The sequence below is a fragment of the Ipomoea triloba genome, chromosome 3, assembly GCF_003576645.1.
Source record: "Ipomoea triloba cultivar NCNSP0323 chromosome 3, ASM357664v1".
Taxonomy (NCBI): Eukaryota; Viridiplantae; Streptophyta; class Magnoliopsida; order Solanales; family Convolvulaceae; genus Ipomoea; species Ipomoea triloba.
Window position 1 is genome coordinate 23,369,342 of NC_044918.1, and position 17,437 is coordinate 23,386,778.

The 17,437-nt window shown below is 35.8% G+C and overlaps 1 protein-coding gene across 1 annotated transcript; it reads right to left on the minus strand.

Moving 5' to 3' along the window:
• Positions 1 to 3,224: 3,224 nt before the first annotated feature.
• On the minus strand, positions 3,225 to 4,593 carry LOC116013088. The gene is made up of 2 exons (XM_031252747.1): positions 4,172 to 4,593; positions 3,225 to 3,528 (listed from the first exon to the last, which is right to left on the minus strand). The coding sequence occupies exons 1-2, from the start codon at positions 4,591 to 4,593 to the stop codon at positions 3,225 to 3,227; spliced, it is 726 nt and encodes a 241-aa protein (XP_031108607.1).
• Positions 4,594 to 17,437: the final 12,844 nt, after the last annotated feature.

Genomic DNA, 17,437 nt, shown 5'->3' on the forward strand with positions numbered 1-17,437 from the left:
GAATATCCCTAGCCATAGTTGTTGAAATTGCGGATGGTAAACCTGCATAATAATGTTTTGACTACCACTTTCTCCTAATACTAGATGGTGTGTGTATTCTGAATAAGGGAACAGTGGGAGGACTATATTGCTTAAAAACCTGCATGCCATCAATATAGACAGATATTCAATTAGCTAAACTGAATATCCTAAGTTGCCTAACTGACTAAATCACTAACTGACTTAGTCATCTACTTGCAATACAACCACTTAATAATATAATATAATATTAGAGTTAATATCAGCCAAGGTCCCTCGAGTATAGTGGTTCCGCCATCTATGGTCCTAAACTTTCAAATCAACCCTCCGTCATCCTCATTTTTTCGAATTTGACCTGCCCTAGTCCTCTGGTTAGTTTTCTCCGTTTGAGCCGTGAAGTGTGAGGGCAAATAAGACATTTTACATTTGGTATTCGCAAAATAATTATCTGTTCTTGAACTGCAGCTGCGAGAAGGTGATCGTGGAGCGTTCCTGGCCCGGAGCGGTGCGACTCGACGTGAGACAGCGACAGCTTCCTGTGTCGCCACTTGCCGGAGTGCCCTTCCGCCCTGAACCGCGACAGCTCCTATGTGCTCGTATTACCCCTAGGAGGCATATCCCAATCTACTATTTCTTGAGGGAACCCATTTCCTGTTCTTTCCTTATTCCAGTATTTCTTGAGGGTCACTTTTCCTTCTCAACCATTTTCTGTCTGTGGTAAAAACCCAGTCTTGAGTCTTGAGTCTTGACTGCTTTACAATTCCAATTTCTATTCTTCATCTCATTGCTCCGCGTCATTGCGTCTTTCTAATTTAAGTACTTTCCTTTGCCCGAAAGCAAATCATAATTTCCAGACCCAAAAAAGGTGATAACATACAGAAGATGAGGAAGAGTAAAGAAGAAGAAGAAGAAGAAGAGAGGAAGAGGAGGAAGAATAAAGAAGAAGAAGAGGAGATATGAAGCTTGTTTGGTCGCCGGAAAAGGCATCCAAAGCTTATATTGATACTGTGAAATTTGTTAGTTTTTGTAAGAAAAGAAAAAGAAATCTTTTTTTTTTGGGTTATCTTGATGATGATGGACTTTTGCTTATTTTTGGGTGTAGTTTGAGTTGTTTCATGAATTAGTGTGGCGGAGTTGGAGTTAATACCAGCCAACTTCCAGTGCCGTTGCCTGCCGAATTGGGATTGAGCCTAGCAGCAGGGGTAGTTTAAGATTTGAGCAAATTCGCACAGTCAAATCCGCAGCAGCACTCATAACTCTCAAATTAAACAGATAGATAAGCTTCCAGAGCTTCACCTGCCCAGTAACCCCTTCAAAAATGTCAGAACCGCCGGTGACGGTGAGATAATACTCATCGTAGGTGAGGTAGGGCCCCTGAACGACGATGTGGCCGTAATCCCCAAAGTAGAAACTGAAAATGGCTTCTGAAAAGGGTAAGGACACCCATTCTGATAGTCTTGTTGAAGACACAAATACATCTGCGAAGCTTTCACTTAAGAGTAGCTTAAGGAAACCAGCAAATAGCATAGCAGTTCCTGGTGGTATGGGTGAAACGAGTAATGATGCCCCTGATCATATCCTTAGAAGGAAGGTTCAGTGGACAAATACATCTGGTGGGGAGCTTTTCGAGATCCGGGAATTTTAGCTTAGCGATGAAGACGAATCAGGCGATGAGTATGGTAGCGGGAACAAAAGGAGTTGTTTGTGCAAGATTATGTAGTTTAAGGTTGCAAAGGAGGTTTCAACCAGGTTGTTTTTGGATAGAAAGACTAGGCGAAATGTGAGGCCTTGCATTCAACCATAGCCTGATGAAGAAGATGAAATCTGTTGCCATATGTTGCTGAGAGAGGTCGATTTTTGCTGGCAAATAAATGAAAAGACTATTATGCCCTTACATTTCACGGTTGAGACGGAAAATTTTAACGGAAGGACTACGACAGGTCGATTTTGAAATTCGGAGGATCACGGAGGGTCGATTTGAAAGTTTAGGACTATAGGTTGCGAAACCAGTAAACTCGGAGGACCTTGGCTGGTATTAACTCTATAATATTATATCATATTATATATGTGGAATAAACTTACATTCTCCACTTGGTGCAAGTACTGGCACAACCTTCACTAAAGAACAAAATACACGAACCATAGTAATATGTCCTCTGCTTAAGAAAGTAATATCTTCTATGTTGACATGCATTTAAATTCTCTAACTTAGGTTACTTTATGAACAAACCCTACGTTTATTCTCAGCCCCTTAATGGATGTTTCTCAAATAAAATGTATATATATGAGCAACTGAAAAAAGAAATCATCCAAATTTGCATAAGAAAATATGCACACTGTATGATCCCTAAAATCTTTAAAGCATGCCCTAAAGTAGGAATCTCTTAGCATAATGCTAATTATATTCTATGACTAGTTTATAACTCTAACATTATCTCTAATATGGCTAAGAGTTTAGAATTGACACGTCTGTCACTCCTACTCATCAAAATAACCAAAAGATAGTTTAGTCACAGAAACATTATGAATCTTAAGTTTGAACTCTTAAACATACACCATAACTTCCCAAATAATCTCAAGGTCCACCTCAAAATAAACTGGACATTATGAGTTTTATGTGTCTTGCAAAATTGTTTTGAGCTTTCACAAACCAAAGCGGCCCAGGATCAATTTTGAAAAAACTAAAGACTCTATTAATCGCTAAAGAATTTATTAATTGGCAGTGCACCACAAGTTAAATATTTTTGTTTTAATAAACTCATTATTATTGCTACAACATTTTCATAAATATGTTGTACAACCAAATGTTAATTTGAACTTATGAATTTATGTGAACAAATACAAGCTAGATTAATACTTGTGGAACCTTTTGGACTTATTGTTTGACATACAATCCAATTTGGGATGTATGAACGACAACAAAATCCATAATCTTTAGTGGAGCATCTTAATGACCTTTTTCTAAATGATCACTCCCACTGATTAAGATATTCTTCAGTTTTTCTAAATGATCACTCCCACTGATTAAGATATTCTTCAGCAAAATTAATGATATACAAATTAATTTATCATACATGTACCATAAGCCAAAAATAATATACAAATTAATTAGGGTAGTATGATAATATTAAACCACATAATTATCATTTACCAAAATTAATATGTATTTTTTTTGGTGAATGAAAGGGGCCAGGAGACCCCAAAGATTATCTAATTCTTCTAAAAGCCACTGCTATCGCATCGCGATCCAAGAGCGAAGTCAGCCCCTCTGGAGGGGAGTCAAGCACCAAGGTGCCCCAGACCGAAGATTGAGCCAAATTGGCCAGAAAATCCGCGCATTGGTTGCCTTCACGAAACACATGCATTAATTTGAAGCTCTGAAACTGAGTGATGAGATGTCTGCAGTCAGCTATCAGGGTATTAGTTACCCGTGTGGAATTCAAATCATTACCCAGAGCATTAACCGCGGCTTCTGAATCAGTTTCGAGGATGATGGAGTGGAGATCGTTTCTGAGTGCCAACCTCAGCCCGTAATATATAATATGAAATTGTAACATTTTCCATTCAAATGTGGTGCAATTATGGCCTTCAATGGTCAAAATGTGGTACCTTATTAATTAGATGTTGTAATGGTTACTGTTACAACCGTTACAAAGCCTATATTGATGGCTCTATAGGCTATATAAGCAGGGGTCCCCCACTGCTCAGGTTACTGTCTTTGGACATTACATACACCATCTATACTAAACTTGAGACCAAGTGGGAGACATTCTACTACAACAATCTACAGCATCTACAGCACATTCCAAGGCAATTTCTAAGAACAACTATGGTTGGAGATTAGTACTATTTACAATTTTCTAACATTTGGTATCAGAGACTATTAATCTCTGCCTAGTTGTCTATATTGCATGATTTGTATTTTAAAGAATATAATATGTAATATGGTTTTCTTGAAAATCTAGATGTCATGTCTGTATGAATGCATATAAATGTATATTTTCGTAGATGTATGAATTGTAATAATTTGTACACTGCAATACTTTTACATTTTGGAAATTATATACATACTTTCGCATAATATTTGTATATATATTCTATTTTTTCGACATATCAAAAAAAAAAGTGGGAGAAGGGGATTCTGACCGGCGACCGTGAAGGATTGGACAGCCGCCGGTGCGTCCCCATTTCCTTTTCCGCGACCTCGACCGCCATTACGCGGCAGTCGCTGATGCATTTTCTTTTCCGGCCACCTCCATTGGGCGGCGGTGGATCAGCGAAAACATTTTTTAAAAAATGGTTTTGTTCGTTTGGACTCCGATCTATCGATCGGGTCCGGTGAGCAACGGATGGCGGAGGGATGACAGCGGCATTGGCTCTCGCATTTGGGTAGTGAGCGGTGGCGACGCTGGTTTTCGGTGGGAAGGCAGTGGCGAGGTCAGGCTTCCTGGCCTTCGATCGCTGCTCTCTTTCTCTCTGCTTGACGATAGTGGCTGGTTGGAGATGGCGAAAGGTCAGCGGCGTTGGGTCGCGAGTGAGGGAGGCGAACGGCGGTGCTTCGGCCAACCGACTCATCTACGATGATCCTTCCCTCTTCGTTCGCGTTGATCTGGAACGACAGCACCACGGCAGCTAGGTTTTGGAATTAACTCTTTATTTATTTATTTATTTTTTGTTTTAAGTGTAAGGCTGATAAGGGTGGATTGGGTCGGGTCTAGTCTTTTGGGCCTGACCCATTTTATTGATAACAATAATAGTTTTTGGGTCTGTGTTTATTTTATTAATTCTTTGTTTATATATTGATTTGGCCTTTAATTTATTTGTTTATATGAATCCTGATTTATTATATGTTATATATATATTTGTTTAATTAATTGGGTCTATTATTTATATCATATTTTTTATTCAAATTGCAATTTGAATTTAAATTTTATTGTTTAATATGTTCATATTTTCAATTGCTATAATGTTTTATGTAATTTGTTGTTTAATATGAAATTTATATTTTTGTAATATGTGCTTTTATGTCCAATTAGCATAATATTTAGTTTTAATTATGCAATTTATATTATGCGTTAGAAAAGCACATTTAGGAATTAGTGAAATTACTTAGGATATTGGACTTTAACATATTACATAGTACATACGGTTTAGTACAACTACGATAGTGCCTGAAGGTTAGTACATTAAGTTCAAAAAGTTCACTGACAACACTTGTTTTGTATAGTGGTGGTTGTGCGTGGTATGTCAAAAGATGAAAAAGAATTAAAACGAAGAGTTTTGACTCCCCGAGTGTCGATCTCGAAGGAGGCAATGCGGGAGATTTCTTTGCTTTTATTTAAGGGAATGCGTGATGGAACATACGAGGTTGTTGATAAAAGTGTAGTGGCATTTAGCAAGTGTGTGATCAAATGAAGTAAATAAAATGAAAGTAACAAGTAATAGAAAGTAAGGGAATGAACTATGCTATCTATGTTGCCTCATGGTGTGTCATAGGTAATGGAACAGTGATTCAATCGTGTTGGCTATTCAAGAGTGTGCTCTCTTAATCCTCTTCCACATTTATGTACTAAGGTTTCTTAGGCTTAGGAGTACCATTTAGCAACCAAAAGCCCTAAGAGACATTTTATCAAACACCTAAGCTTCACACATTCCTACTATTCCCAATCATGAAATTGCATAGGATCTAAGGTTGCAAAAACTATATCCTAACTCAAATCAATATCATGATAGAGTCAAGATCTCAAACTCTCAATAGATTGGCCAAATCTACTCAAGATCTAATCACATCAACAATCAATAGACAAGAATAAATCTCCAACATCAAATGAATCAAAATCCACAATAAGAAATGAGAAATCACACTAAGCAAGCATAGATTCACACAACTCAATCCCTAGATAGAATTAGCTAAACATATTCATGTATTCAAAATCATAAATCTAATTCAATCTAAGAATATAAATTGCAAAATAGAAATAGAAATTGGAAATAAGATTCAAGATAGAAATCACCTAGTAAATGGAATTACATAACTTCAATCCAATCTTTGTTCTTCACTTCTTCCACCAAATTGGAAATCTCTAAATGTAAATCTAAGGAATTGTGTAAGAGAGAATTCTCCAATATGAAATCTAACTTCTAAAAGGAACTTTTTGGAACTCTTCTTTTGAAACCTCTTGAAAAATCCTAATTAGCTTCCTTAAATAGCCTCCCCAAAATTTCCCTACTTTAATTTCCTCCGCATGTCTCATCTATGTGCTAATCCACGCGTGGATGGGTACTAGAATTCATCCATGTTGGCTCCACGCGTTGATGGTACTCCCTAGCTATCCTTGGACTTCTTTTCTGCTCCGATTGCACGTTATGCCCATATACCTTGCCGAGTGGCTCCCGGGACCTGTAAAATGTTCTAAAACATACAAAAGGTAGCTTTGCACGCGGTTAACTTATTAATGCACAAATTATCATGGATTAGTCATAAAAAGACACTAAATCGCTATTAAACTACCCCGATATAGACCTATATAATTAGTCATCTTGGGAGCTTATCATTCACCTATCCTTAAAACCTTTTCAAGCCGTGAACATCAAAGTTTTGAATAACACCTTCAAAATAATTATGCTATAATGTGAAATTGCATGAACCGGGGAAAGTTTCTTGGGAAGAAAACTTGAAAATAGCCAATGTGCTGCAAGTTCCCTTGAAATCCTACTCTGTCTAAGGAGTTGGTTTTTAATGGGCCTTAGCCCAACCAACTTTCCTAGGAATATACTTGGGAATTGCATATCATGTTAATTGCATAATTTGTTTTGCCTTTTCAAAATCTATGTCGATGTGATAGTACAATTTTAGTTGATTAAGGAGTAGCCACAGCATCCTTAATTTAATTAATATTGTGCATCAAGTTTTTCCCAAATCGCATAAAGTTTAGGCATAAATTGTGATTAATTATACTTGATATAATGAAATTTAGCCCACAGGCAATTTTGTTTTATTTGTATGATTGATAAGGTTAAAATACCAAACTATGACCATTATTTAGCCCACAGGCAATTATGTGTCGGCATATAGTTTTTGGATTTAGCCCACAGGCAATTATGTGTCGGCATATAGTTTTTGGTAGTTGCCCACAGGCAATTATGTGTCGGCATATAGTTTTTGGTAGTTTTTTAACATTGAGAATAGAAATTCAACCTTGTACCCATCTCATTTCTATTCTAATATTCCAAGGTCCCTTTTGCGTAAAAATTTAGCCCATAGGCAATTTTTATGGCATTTGGATCTAGTACATGCATCATTTACATTGGTAATGTATGTAATTCAGTTCTATCTATGCCTCAAAATTATAAAATCCAAAGCTTTACCTTTACAGCATCTCAATCCGTTACTCACATAGATTTGAACATCGAAGTTCCAGAACTTATGGGCAACAACTATAAGATGTGGAAGGAAACCATTCTTCTTAATTTATGGTGGAAAGACTTGGACTACGCTATTCACAATGAGAAACTGTCAGTTCCAACTAAAGACAGTACCCAAGATGAAGTTGCGCTATATGAGCGATGGGATAGATCGAATCGGCTAAGCACAATGTACATCAAGGCGAAAATTTCTAATGGGATTCGGGGTTCCGTTAGTGAGAAGCATAAGGATGTCCAAGCATTGCTCAAGGCTATTAACGACCAGTTCGTCACTTCAGAAAAGGCTTTAGCAAGCACCCTCATCATGAGATTCTCTTCTCTTCGTCTCACTTCCATCAATGGTGTGCGTGGGCACATCAAGGAATTGCCATTTAAAATCTCTTACAACACACATAAGGAAAAATGGTCTATAAATGATTTAATGACCATGGGTGTTCAAGAAGAAGGTAGATTGGTGATGGAAATGGGTGAAAGTGCCATGCTGGCTACGGCACGTGAGAAGTCTAAATCTGGAAAATTTCGAGGTTCCATGCACTTCTAAGGTTAAGGGGAAAGGAAACATTCCACCTCAAGCTGACATAAAGAAGGTGCATAAGTGTTTCTTCTGTAAAAAGAAGGGACACATGAAGAAAGATTGCATCAAGTACAAGAAGTGGGTCGAGAAGAAAGGTAATCTATCCTCATTCGTTTGTTATGAATCTAATATGTCTGAAGTTAATGCTAATACTTGGTGGATTGATTATGGTTCAACAATCCACATTGCAAACTCTTTACAGGGAATGCAAGATCTGAGGAAGCCGGTGGGAAATGAACGGACCATCTTATCAGGAAACAAGATGGGGTTGCAAGTGGAAGTTATTGGAACATGCAAGCTGGTTTTAAGTAGTGGTTTTGTTTTTGTTTTGAATAAGACATTTTATGTACCAAGTTTCTCCCGAAACTTGATTTCAATTTCAAGACTTGTGCCGTTGGGTTTCTCCTTTAATTTTCAAGACAAGTGTTTTGATATTTTTAATAAATCAACTTGTGTTGGATACGGTACAATGTCTTATGGTCTTTATCGTTTGCATTTACAAGACAATACCACTTACAGTTTATTGCATGTTCATTCCGGTTCCAAAAGATCGAGTATTATTGAGAACTCCTCCATGTTATGACATCGGAGATTAGGTCATATCTCCCTTGAACGTATAAAGAGATTAGTAAATGATGGGGTATGTACTTGGTACTCTTGATTATACTGATTTCGAGACTTGTATATACTGCATTAAGGGAAAGCAGACAAACAAGTCTGAGAAAGGTGCCAAAAGGAGTTCAAGCATATTGTAAATCATACACACTGACATTTGCTGTCCAGATATGGATATGCCAGGTCAGAAGTATTTCATCACTTTCATTGATGATTACTCTCAATTTACTTATGTGTATTTAATTCATAATAAAAATGAAGCATTGGATGCCTTCAAGTCTTTTAAGGCTGAAGTTGAGAACCAATGTGGGAAACAAATACAGATAGTAAGATCCGGCAGAGGTGGTGAATACTATGGTAGGTACACTGAAAGTGGATAGGCACCTTGTCCATTTGCTAAGTTTCTTCAAGAATATGGGATTGTTGCCCAATATACCATGTTTGGTTCTCCGAACCAAAATGGTGTTGTTGAAAGAAGAAACTGAGCACTTATTGACATGGTGTGAAGTATGCTTAGCAACTCCAAACTTCCTAAGTTCTTGTGGACCAAAGCACTTAAGACGGCAACGTATATATTAAACCGCGTTCCAACCAAGGTTGTCCCAAAGACACCATTTGAGTTATTTAAAGGTTGGAAACCAGGTTTGCTACAAATGCGTGTTTGGGGATGCCCGTCTGAGGTAAGGATATATAACCCACGAGAAAAGAAGTTGGACCCAAGGACTATTAGTGGTTTCTTTATTGGATACGCACAGTCCTCCAAAGGGTATAGATTTTACTATCCATCTCATTCAACTAGGATCGTGGAATCAAGAAATGCTAAGTTTCTTGAAAATGACATGATTAGTGGGAGGGATAGATTCAATGATTTGATTTATAATCATGATCATATTGAATCATATCCTTCTAGATCATCACATAGGTTGATAATAAATTCAACNCAATGGTGTGCGTGGGCACATCAAGGAATTGCCATTTAAAATCTCTTACAACACACATAAGGAAAAATGGTCTATAAATGATTTAATGACCATGGGTGTTCAAGAAGAAGGTAGATTGGTGATGGAAATGGGTGAAAGTGCCATGCTGGCTACGGCACGTGAGAAGTCTAAATCTGGAAAATTTCGAGGTTCCATGCACTTCTAAGGTTAAGGGGAAAGGAAACATTCCACCTCAAGCTGACATAAAGAAGGTGCATAAGTGTTTCTTCTGTAAAAAGAAGGGACACATGAAGAAAGATTGCATCAAGTACAAGAAGTGGGTCGAGAAGAAAGGTAATCTATCCTCATTCGTTTGTTATGAATCTAATATGTCTGAAGTTAATGCTAATACTTGGTGGATTGATTATGGTTCAACAATCCACATTGCAAACTCTTTACAGGGAATGCAAGATCTGAGGAAGCCGGTGGGAAATGAACGGACCATCTTATCAGGAAACAAGATGGGGTTGCAAGTGGAAGTTATTGGAACATGCAAGCTGGTTTTAAGTAGTGGTTTTGTTTTTGTTTTGAATAAGACATTTTATGTACCAAGTTTCTCCCGAAACTTGATTTCAATTTCAAGACTTGTGCCGTTGGGTTTCTCCTTTAATTTTCAAGACAAGTGTTTTGATATTTTTAATAAATCAACTTGTGTTGGATACGGTACAATGTCTTATGGTCTTTATCGTTTGCATTTACAAGACAATACCACTTACAGTTTATTGCATGTTCATTCCGGTTCCAAAAGATCGAGTATTATTGAGAACTCCTCCATGTTATGACATCGGAGATTAGGTCATATCTCCCTTGAACGTATAAAGAGATTAGTAAATGATGGGGTATGTACTTGGTACTCTTGATTATACTGATTTCGAGACTTGTATATACTGCATTAAGGGAAAGCAGACAAACAAGTCTGAGAAAGGTGCCAAAAGGAGTTCAAGCATATTGTAAATCATACACACTGACATTTGCTGTCCAGATATGGATATGCCAGGTCAGAAGTATTTCATCACTTTCATTGATGATTACTCTCAATTTACTTATGTGTATTTAATTCATAATAAAAATGAAGCATTGGATGCCTTCAAGTCTTTTAAGGCTGAAGTTGAGAACCAATGTGGGAAACAAATACAGATAGTAAGATCCGGCAGAGGTGGTGAATACTATGGTAGGTACACTGAAAGTGGATAGGCACCTTGTCCATTTGCTAAGTTTCTTCAAGAATATGGGATTGTTGCCCAATATACCATGTTTGGTTCTCCGAACCAAAATGGTGTTGTTGAAAGAAGAAACTGAGCACTTATTGACATGGTGTGAAGTATGCTTAGCAACTCCAAACTTCCTAAGTTCTTGTGGACCAAAGCACTTAAGACGGCAACGTATATATTAAACCGCGTTCCAACCAAGGTTGTCCCAAAGACACCATTTGAGTTATTTAAAGGTTGGAAACCAGGTTTGCTACAAATGCGTGTTTGGGGATGCCCGTCTGAGGTAAGGATATATAACCCACGAGAAAAGAAGTTGGACCCAAGGACTATTAGTGGTTTCTTTATTGGATACGCACAGTCCTCCAAAGGGTATAGATTTTACTATCCATCTCATTCAACTAGGATCGTGGAATCAAGAAATGCTAAGTTTCTTGAAAATGACATGATTAGTGGGAGGGATAGATTCAATGATTTGATTTATAATCATGATCATATTGAATCATATCCTTCTAGATCATCACATAGGTTGATAATAAATTCAACCACCCCTCAAGATCAAACAGGTATTGAACAACCTATTGAAGAAATTCGACAAGATGCTAATATTATCTCAACAGATCAACCAATTCAGGAAATTCCTAAGGCGGTAGTTGAACCACTAACTTCTCAAGGAGATGGTAGCTCAACTTTGAGGCGATCTGTTCGAGATAAAAGATTGGCAGTTCCTAGTGATTACATAGTGTATCTGCAAGAGTCTGATGTTGGAGCCGAAAATGATCCAGAAACGTTTTCACAAGCCATAAATTGTAAAGAGTCAGATTTATAGCATGAAGCCATGAAGGAAGAAATGAATTCCATGCAGAGCAATGGGGTTTGGGACCTTGTTAAGTTGCCTAATGGGGCCAAGGCCATTGGCAGTAAATGGGTCTATAAGACTATAAAGGACTCATTAGGTAACTTCGAGCGATACAAGGCTAGGTTCGTTGCTAAAGGATTCACTCAAAAAGAAGGAATCTATTACACGGAGACCTTTTCTCCTGTATCAAAGAAAGATTCACTTCGCATGGCTTTGGTTGCACATTTCAATCTTGAATTGCAACAAATGGATGTGAAAATGGCATTCCATAATGGTGATCTAGAAGAGGTGGTTTATATGAAATAACCTGAAAGATTCTCTTATAGTGAAGGCAATCATTTGGTTTGCAAGCTCAAAAAGTCCATTTATGGTTTAAAACAAGCCTCCCGCTAGTGGTATGTCAAGTTTGACGGAGTTATTTCATCATATGGTTATGTTGAAAGTATCTTAGATCATTGCATATACCAGAAGACAAATGGGAGTAAAATTTGTTTTCTTTTTTTGTATGTGGATGATATTTTGCTTGCATCAAATGATAAGGGAATGCTGCACGAGGTTAAACAATTCCTTTCTAAGAACTTTGATATGAAAGATATGGGCGAGGCATCTTATGTCATTGGTATAAAGATCCATAGGGATAGATCCCGAGGCATTCTGGGACTATCGCAGGAAACCTATATCAACAAAGTCTTAGAAAGATTTCGGATGAAGGATTGTTCACCGAGTCCAGCTCCTATCGTGAGAGGTGATAAATTCAGTTTGGACAAGTGTCCAAAGAATGATTTTGAAAGAGAATCCATGAAGAATATTCCCTATGCTTCGGTTGTCGGTTGTCTCGGGTATGTTCAAGTTTGTACTAGGCCGGACATCGTCTTTGCTGTTAAAATGCTGGGACGATATCAAAGTGATCCGGGTTTAGACCATTGGAGAGCTGCAAAGAAGGTTTTGAGGTATCTCAAAGGTACCAAGGATTATAAGCTTGTGTTCAGGAAGATGAACACTTTGGACATTGTTGGGTACTCTGACGCAGACTTTGCCGGTTGCATTGATTCTCAGAAATCAACTTCGGGAAACATTTTCATTATGACCGGTGGAGCTATTTCACAGAGAAGTGTTTAACAAACTCTTGTCACCACTTCAACCATGGAAACCGAGTTCATTTCTTGTTTTGAGGCTACATCTCAAGGTGTATGGCTTAAGAATTTCATTTCAAGGCTTAAAATTATGGATTCTATTTCTAAGCCGTTAAAGGTTTATTGTGACAACTTAGCTGCGGCCTTCCTGACTAAGAACAATAAGAGTGGGAGTCGAAGCAAACATATCGACACCAAGTACTTAGCCATCAGGGAGCGTGTTAAAGATAAGAAATTGGTCATTGAGAACATAAGCACTGAGTTGATGATTGTTGATCCCCTGACTAAAGGCATGCCACCATTCAAGTTTAGGGATTTTGTTGAGAAAATGGGACTTGCGCCCACTTTGTAAAATTTGTATACATTAAGTTCTTATATGAAATTCTTAAAACATTCAGATATTTTCTCATTATTGTATTGTGCACATATTTTGTTGAGAAAAATATATTTTTGGACCTGGAAAAGACATAAGGTTTATCCATTAAGTTTTGATTATCACAAGAAATGCTTAGAGAACAAGTTACATTGTGATTATAATAGATGCTACTCACTTTAAGAGGACGTATCTCTATAGTTCATGTTTTTTTGTTTTCTTTGAGTTTGTAATTGCATCAAGTGGGAGAATGTAACATTTTCCATTCAAATGTGGTACAATTATGGCCTTCAATGGCCATAACGTGGTACCTTAATTAGAGGTTGTAACGGTTACCGTTACAACCGTTACAAAGCCTATATTGATGGCTCTATAGGCTATATAAGCAGGGGTCCCCCACTGCTCAGGTTACTATCTTTGGACATTACATACACCATCTATACTGAACCTGAGAACAAGTGGGAGACATTCTACTAGGACAATCTACAGCATCTACAGCACATTCCAAGACAATTTCTAAGAACAGCTATGGCCGGAGGTTAGTACTATTTACAATTTTCTACAATATGGTAATATTAATATGGCAATATTTAAACTGACATAATTACCATTTACCAAAATTAATGTTATACACACTCATAATTGATTTGACCAACTAATAAATGAACATACAATTTCCCACCATTAGTTGGGCATACTAAATAATCAATATTTGGTTTCAATTAAAGTCCAACTAAATAATGAAGATATAATTCCCCACCATAGTTGGACATGCTAAAAAACAAAATACACCTTCCAAAATCAAGTTGGAATTTGGCTCAAAATATACATTTTATTCTTGGAATCCAAAAAAGATGTATATTATATATATCATGTAACTTACTACAGTTAGTTCAAAGAACCGAGCAAGATTCGTGAAACAATTAATAAAGGTGACCGGGTGGATATCTTGGTGTAAAAATGCACTCACGCCTACCCTCGATGCATCACATTCAACCATAAATAATGTCGAAAAATCCAAAAGTCGCAACACTAGAGTGTGGTAAGCGCAATCTTAAACACATAAAAGGCCGATGTCGCTTCCTCTGTCCACAGGAAATTGTGTTTGCGAAGTAGCGACATTAAAGGAGCGACTATGACTCCAAAGTCCTTGATGAACTCACGATATAAGCCAACTAGTCCAACGAAGCAGCGTAGTTTTGGGAAGTAACTAGACACATGTTTTGCCAATGCAAACCATGAAACTTAGAATTATAATTGAACTAAATTTATAAATTCTAAGAAATTGGTACAATTATTATCTTATGGGTTGAAGAATTTATTGACATAAAACCTGCCTGTGAGCTGAAGTTTTAATTCTATTAAATTCAATGAAACCCCGATAATACTTTTATTATGAAATACATAGAAGAATCAAGTAACATTAAACTTGGTGGGCTAAAGTTTTACTCACATTAGATCCAACTGCAATTTTATGATGAAACAATTATCAAATGAGTTGAAGAATCAAGTGACATAAAACTTGCATGTGGCCTAAAGTTTTAATTCAGCTAGATTCATTACAACCATTATGATAAAAACTTAAGAAATCGTGTTCTTTTTCTTAATCCCTGTGGGCAAATTAAGAAATATGATCCAAAGTTTACACCATAAAATTAAGCTTCATGATAGGGATGGAAGTTATCTACAAATGAGCTTAAAGTAAATAAAATTCTTTGTTTCTATCATCACTGATAAAACTACTAAACTACATTCCGATACATAATTGCTTGTGGGCTAAATTATGATCATAGGCTAGTATTTCATCCTGATTAATCATACAAATATAACGAAATTGCATATGCGCTAAATTCCATCATATTACATACAATTAATCACAACCGATATGTCTAAAACTTTATGTGATCTAACAACTCAATATATAACTTTAACTTATTAAGGATGTTGTGGCTACTCCCCAACTAATTAAAATTATAAGATCACTAGACAATTATCATTGTCATCTTTATGTGATTTGAACTTTAGACAATTTTTAGTAAATTAAAGATGTTGTGGCTACTCTTTAATGAACCAAAAAAATTGTAATCACTCGACAAAAGGGAAATTTAAAGCCTAACAAACAAACAATACTGACATGTGATAAACAATTCCCAAGTATACTCCTAGGAAAGTTGGTCAAGACGAAGCTTAGTTAAATACCAACTCCTTAGACAGAGTAGTGTCTCAAGGGGACTAGTAGCAATATGGCGGTTTAAGCCATGGCCAGAGAACTAGTATTCCTCCCCAGGAAACTTCCCCGGTTCATGTGTTCTCACATTCAATGTATAGTAGTTTGAGAGTTCTAAATCAAAATAGAGGTTCACTCATGGTTTAGGCTTAAATTGGTGGACTAAATTAACGGACTAAACGTGCTTAAATTCAGGCACTACCGCAACTAATTTTATGCATAAAGTTCTAATTAATAAGGATCTAAATTCATTCTCAAACTATGCTTTCTAAAGGCATAATAAAATCGCATAATTTAAAAATAAAATATTATGCTTAGAACAGATATACATAAAATTAAATAGTAAACTCATATATCACAAATAAATTGCATAACTGAAAACAATTTTTAATATGAGCAATATCACCAAAGTATACAACTAATATTCAAAACTAGTATGACTTCAAACCAAAAGAAATCCAAATATTTGAATATGGATATATACGTTGAAAGGTCCAAGACTATAAGCCCACGCGAAAATGTTTTAATGCATAAAATCAAATTAATGAGAAATAGGTTGAACTCACAAATTCTAATTACATACTCCGTAATTAAACTTAATATTATGTACTTAATGTGATTGAATGCATAAAACAATCTAAAGAGTATAAAAAACACCAAATATTCAATTATTCATACTTACTAAATCATAATTCAAATACTAAATAAATTATGTGATAGATGTACAATAATGACAATAGTCAGTTGCCTAAAAAACATGTTTTTTCCAAAATTCTGAATTAATTCAGAATCACTCTCCAAAACTCAATTAATAGTATTGTTAATGGCATAAAATTGCAAATGATCTAAAACAAAAAAAAAAAGCAATAAATAGCCATAATAATATTATTATGTTAATTTAGAGACTAAATATGAAAAAACAATAGTTAAACCATTAAAACATTTCCAGATATATACTTTAGAATTTAATAAAACTTAAAGTCTAAAAAATATTAATGGCTAGAAAATAATAAAGTCTATAATATTTTCTTAACCGAAACAATGCCACATAAATCGATTTGGAAACAATTTTGACTTAATACCACAAAATTAATGTTATCATCAATTAAAATATTAATAGTAATAAGGAGCATTATAATCTCCATTAACATTTAATGATGACAACCATAACATGGTAATACATATCTTAATGTTCCTATATTCTTAAAGATAAAATGTGACTATTTCAAAAAACGGTTAACAACTATAACAGTAATTAGCAATAATAATAAACGGTAATTAATGATTTACGTACCTTAATGATACAAATCACATATCTCAGTAGTGTTGGCATCAATTGCGAAGAAACCTTCAAAATTCTCCACGGAAAGTTGAGTTGGCCTCGATGAATCGCCCAACGGGACGTAACAGTTTATTGGTAGGACTTAATTACCAACATTAATATTTTTTTATTTTTTTTTTATTTATAATAAATAATATTTTTAATAAATAAAAATATTTTTTTGAACTGAAATAAATAAAAAATATTTGTTTTGAAAAATAAAATTAAAAATGAAAAAGTGTCAAATTGGCCCCTAAGTTGGGTGGATAGTGCAATTTGGCCCCCTAATTGAATTTGACCTGATAAACAAGTCATTTAGGACTCAATTGCACTTTTTTACCGGTTTAGGGGGCTTGAATGGAGCTTTTTTCAGTTAGGGTGCCTAATTGCACTATCCACCCGATTTAAGGGGCCAATTTGACACTTTTCCCAAAATTAAATTAGGTAAAACAACTACTATAGTTGAAGACTAAATTGAGTATTAATAGATATGAAATTGCCAAGTTATTTTATCAGGGGACTCAATTAAGAAAAAACCATCAAAGTCAAGGACTTAATTAAACACAAAAAATCTTTTAGAATTAAATTGAAAAAAAATGACATAATCGAGGACTAAATTAAGTATAACTCAGAAAATTACAAAATTGATTTTTAAAAAGTTATTTTTTCGAGTTTCTCAATAAGCCTTAATTATTACTTCCTCT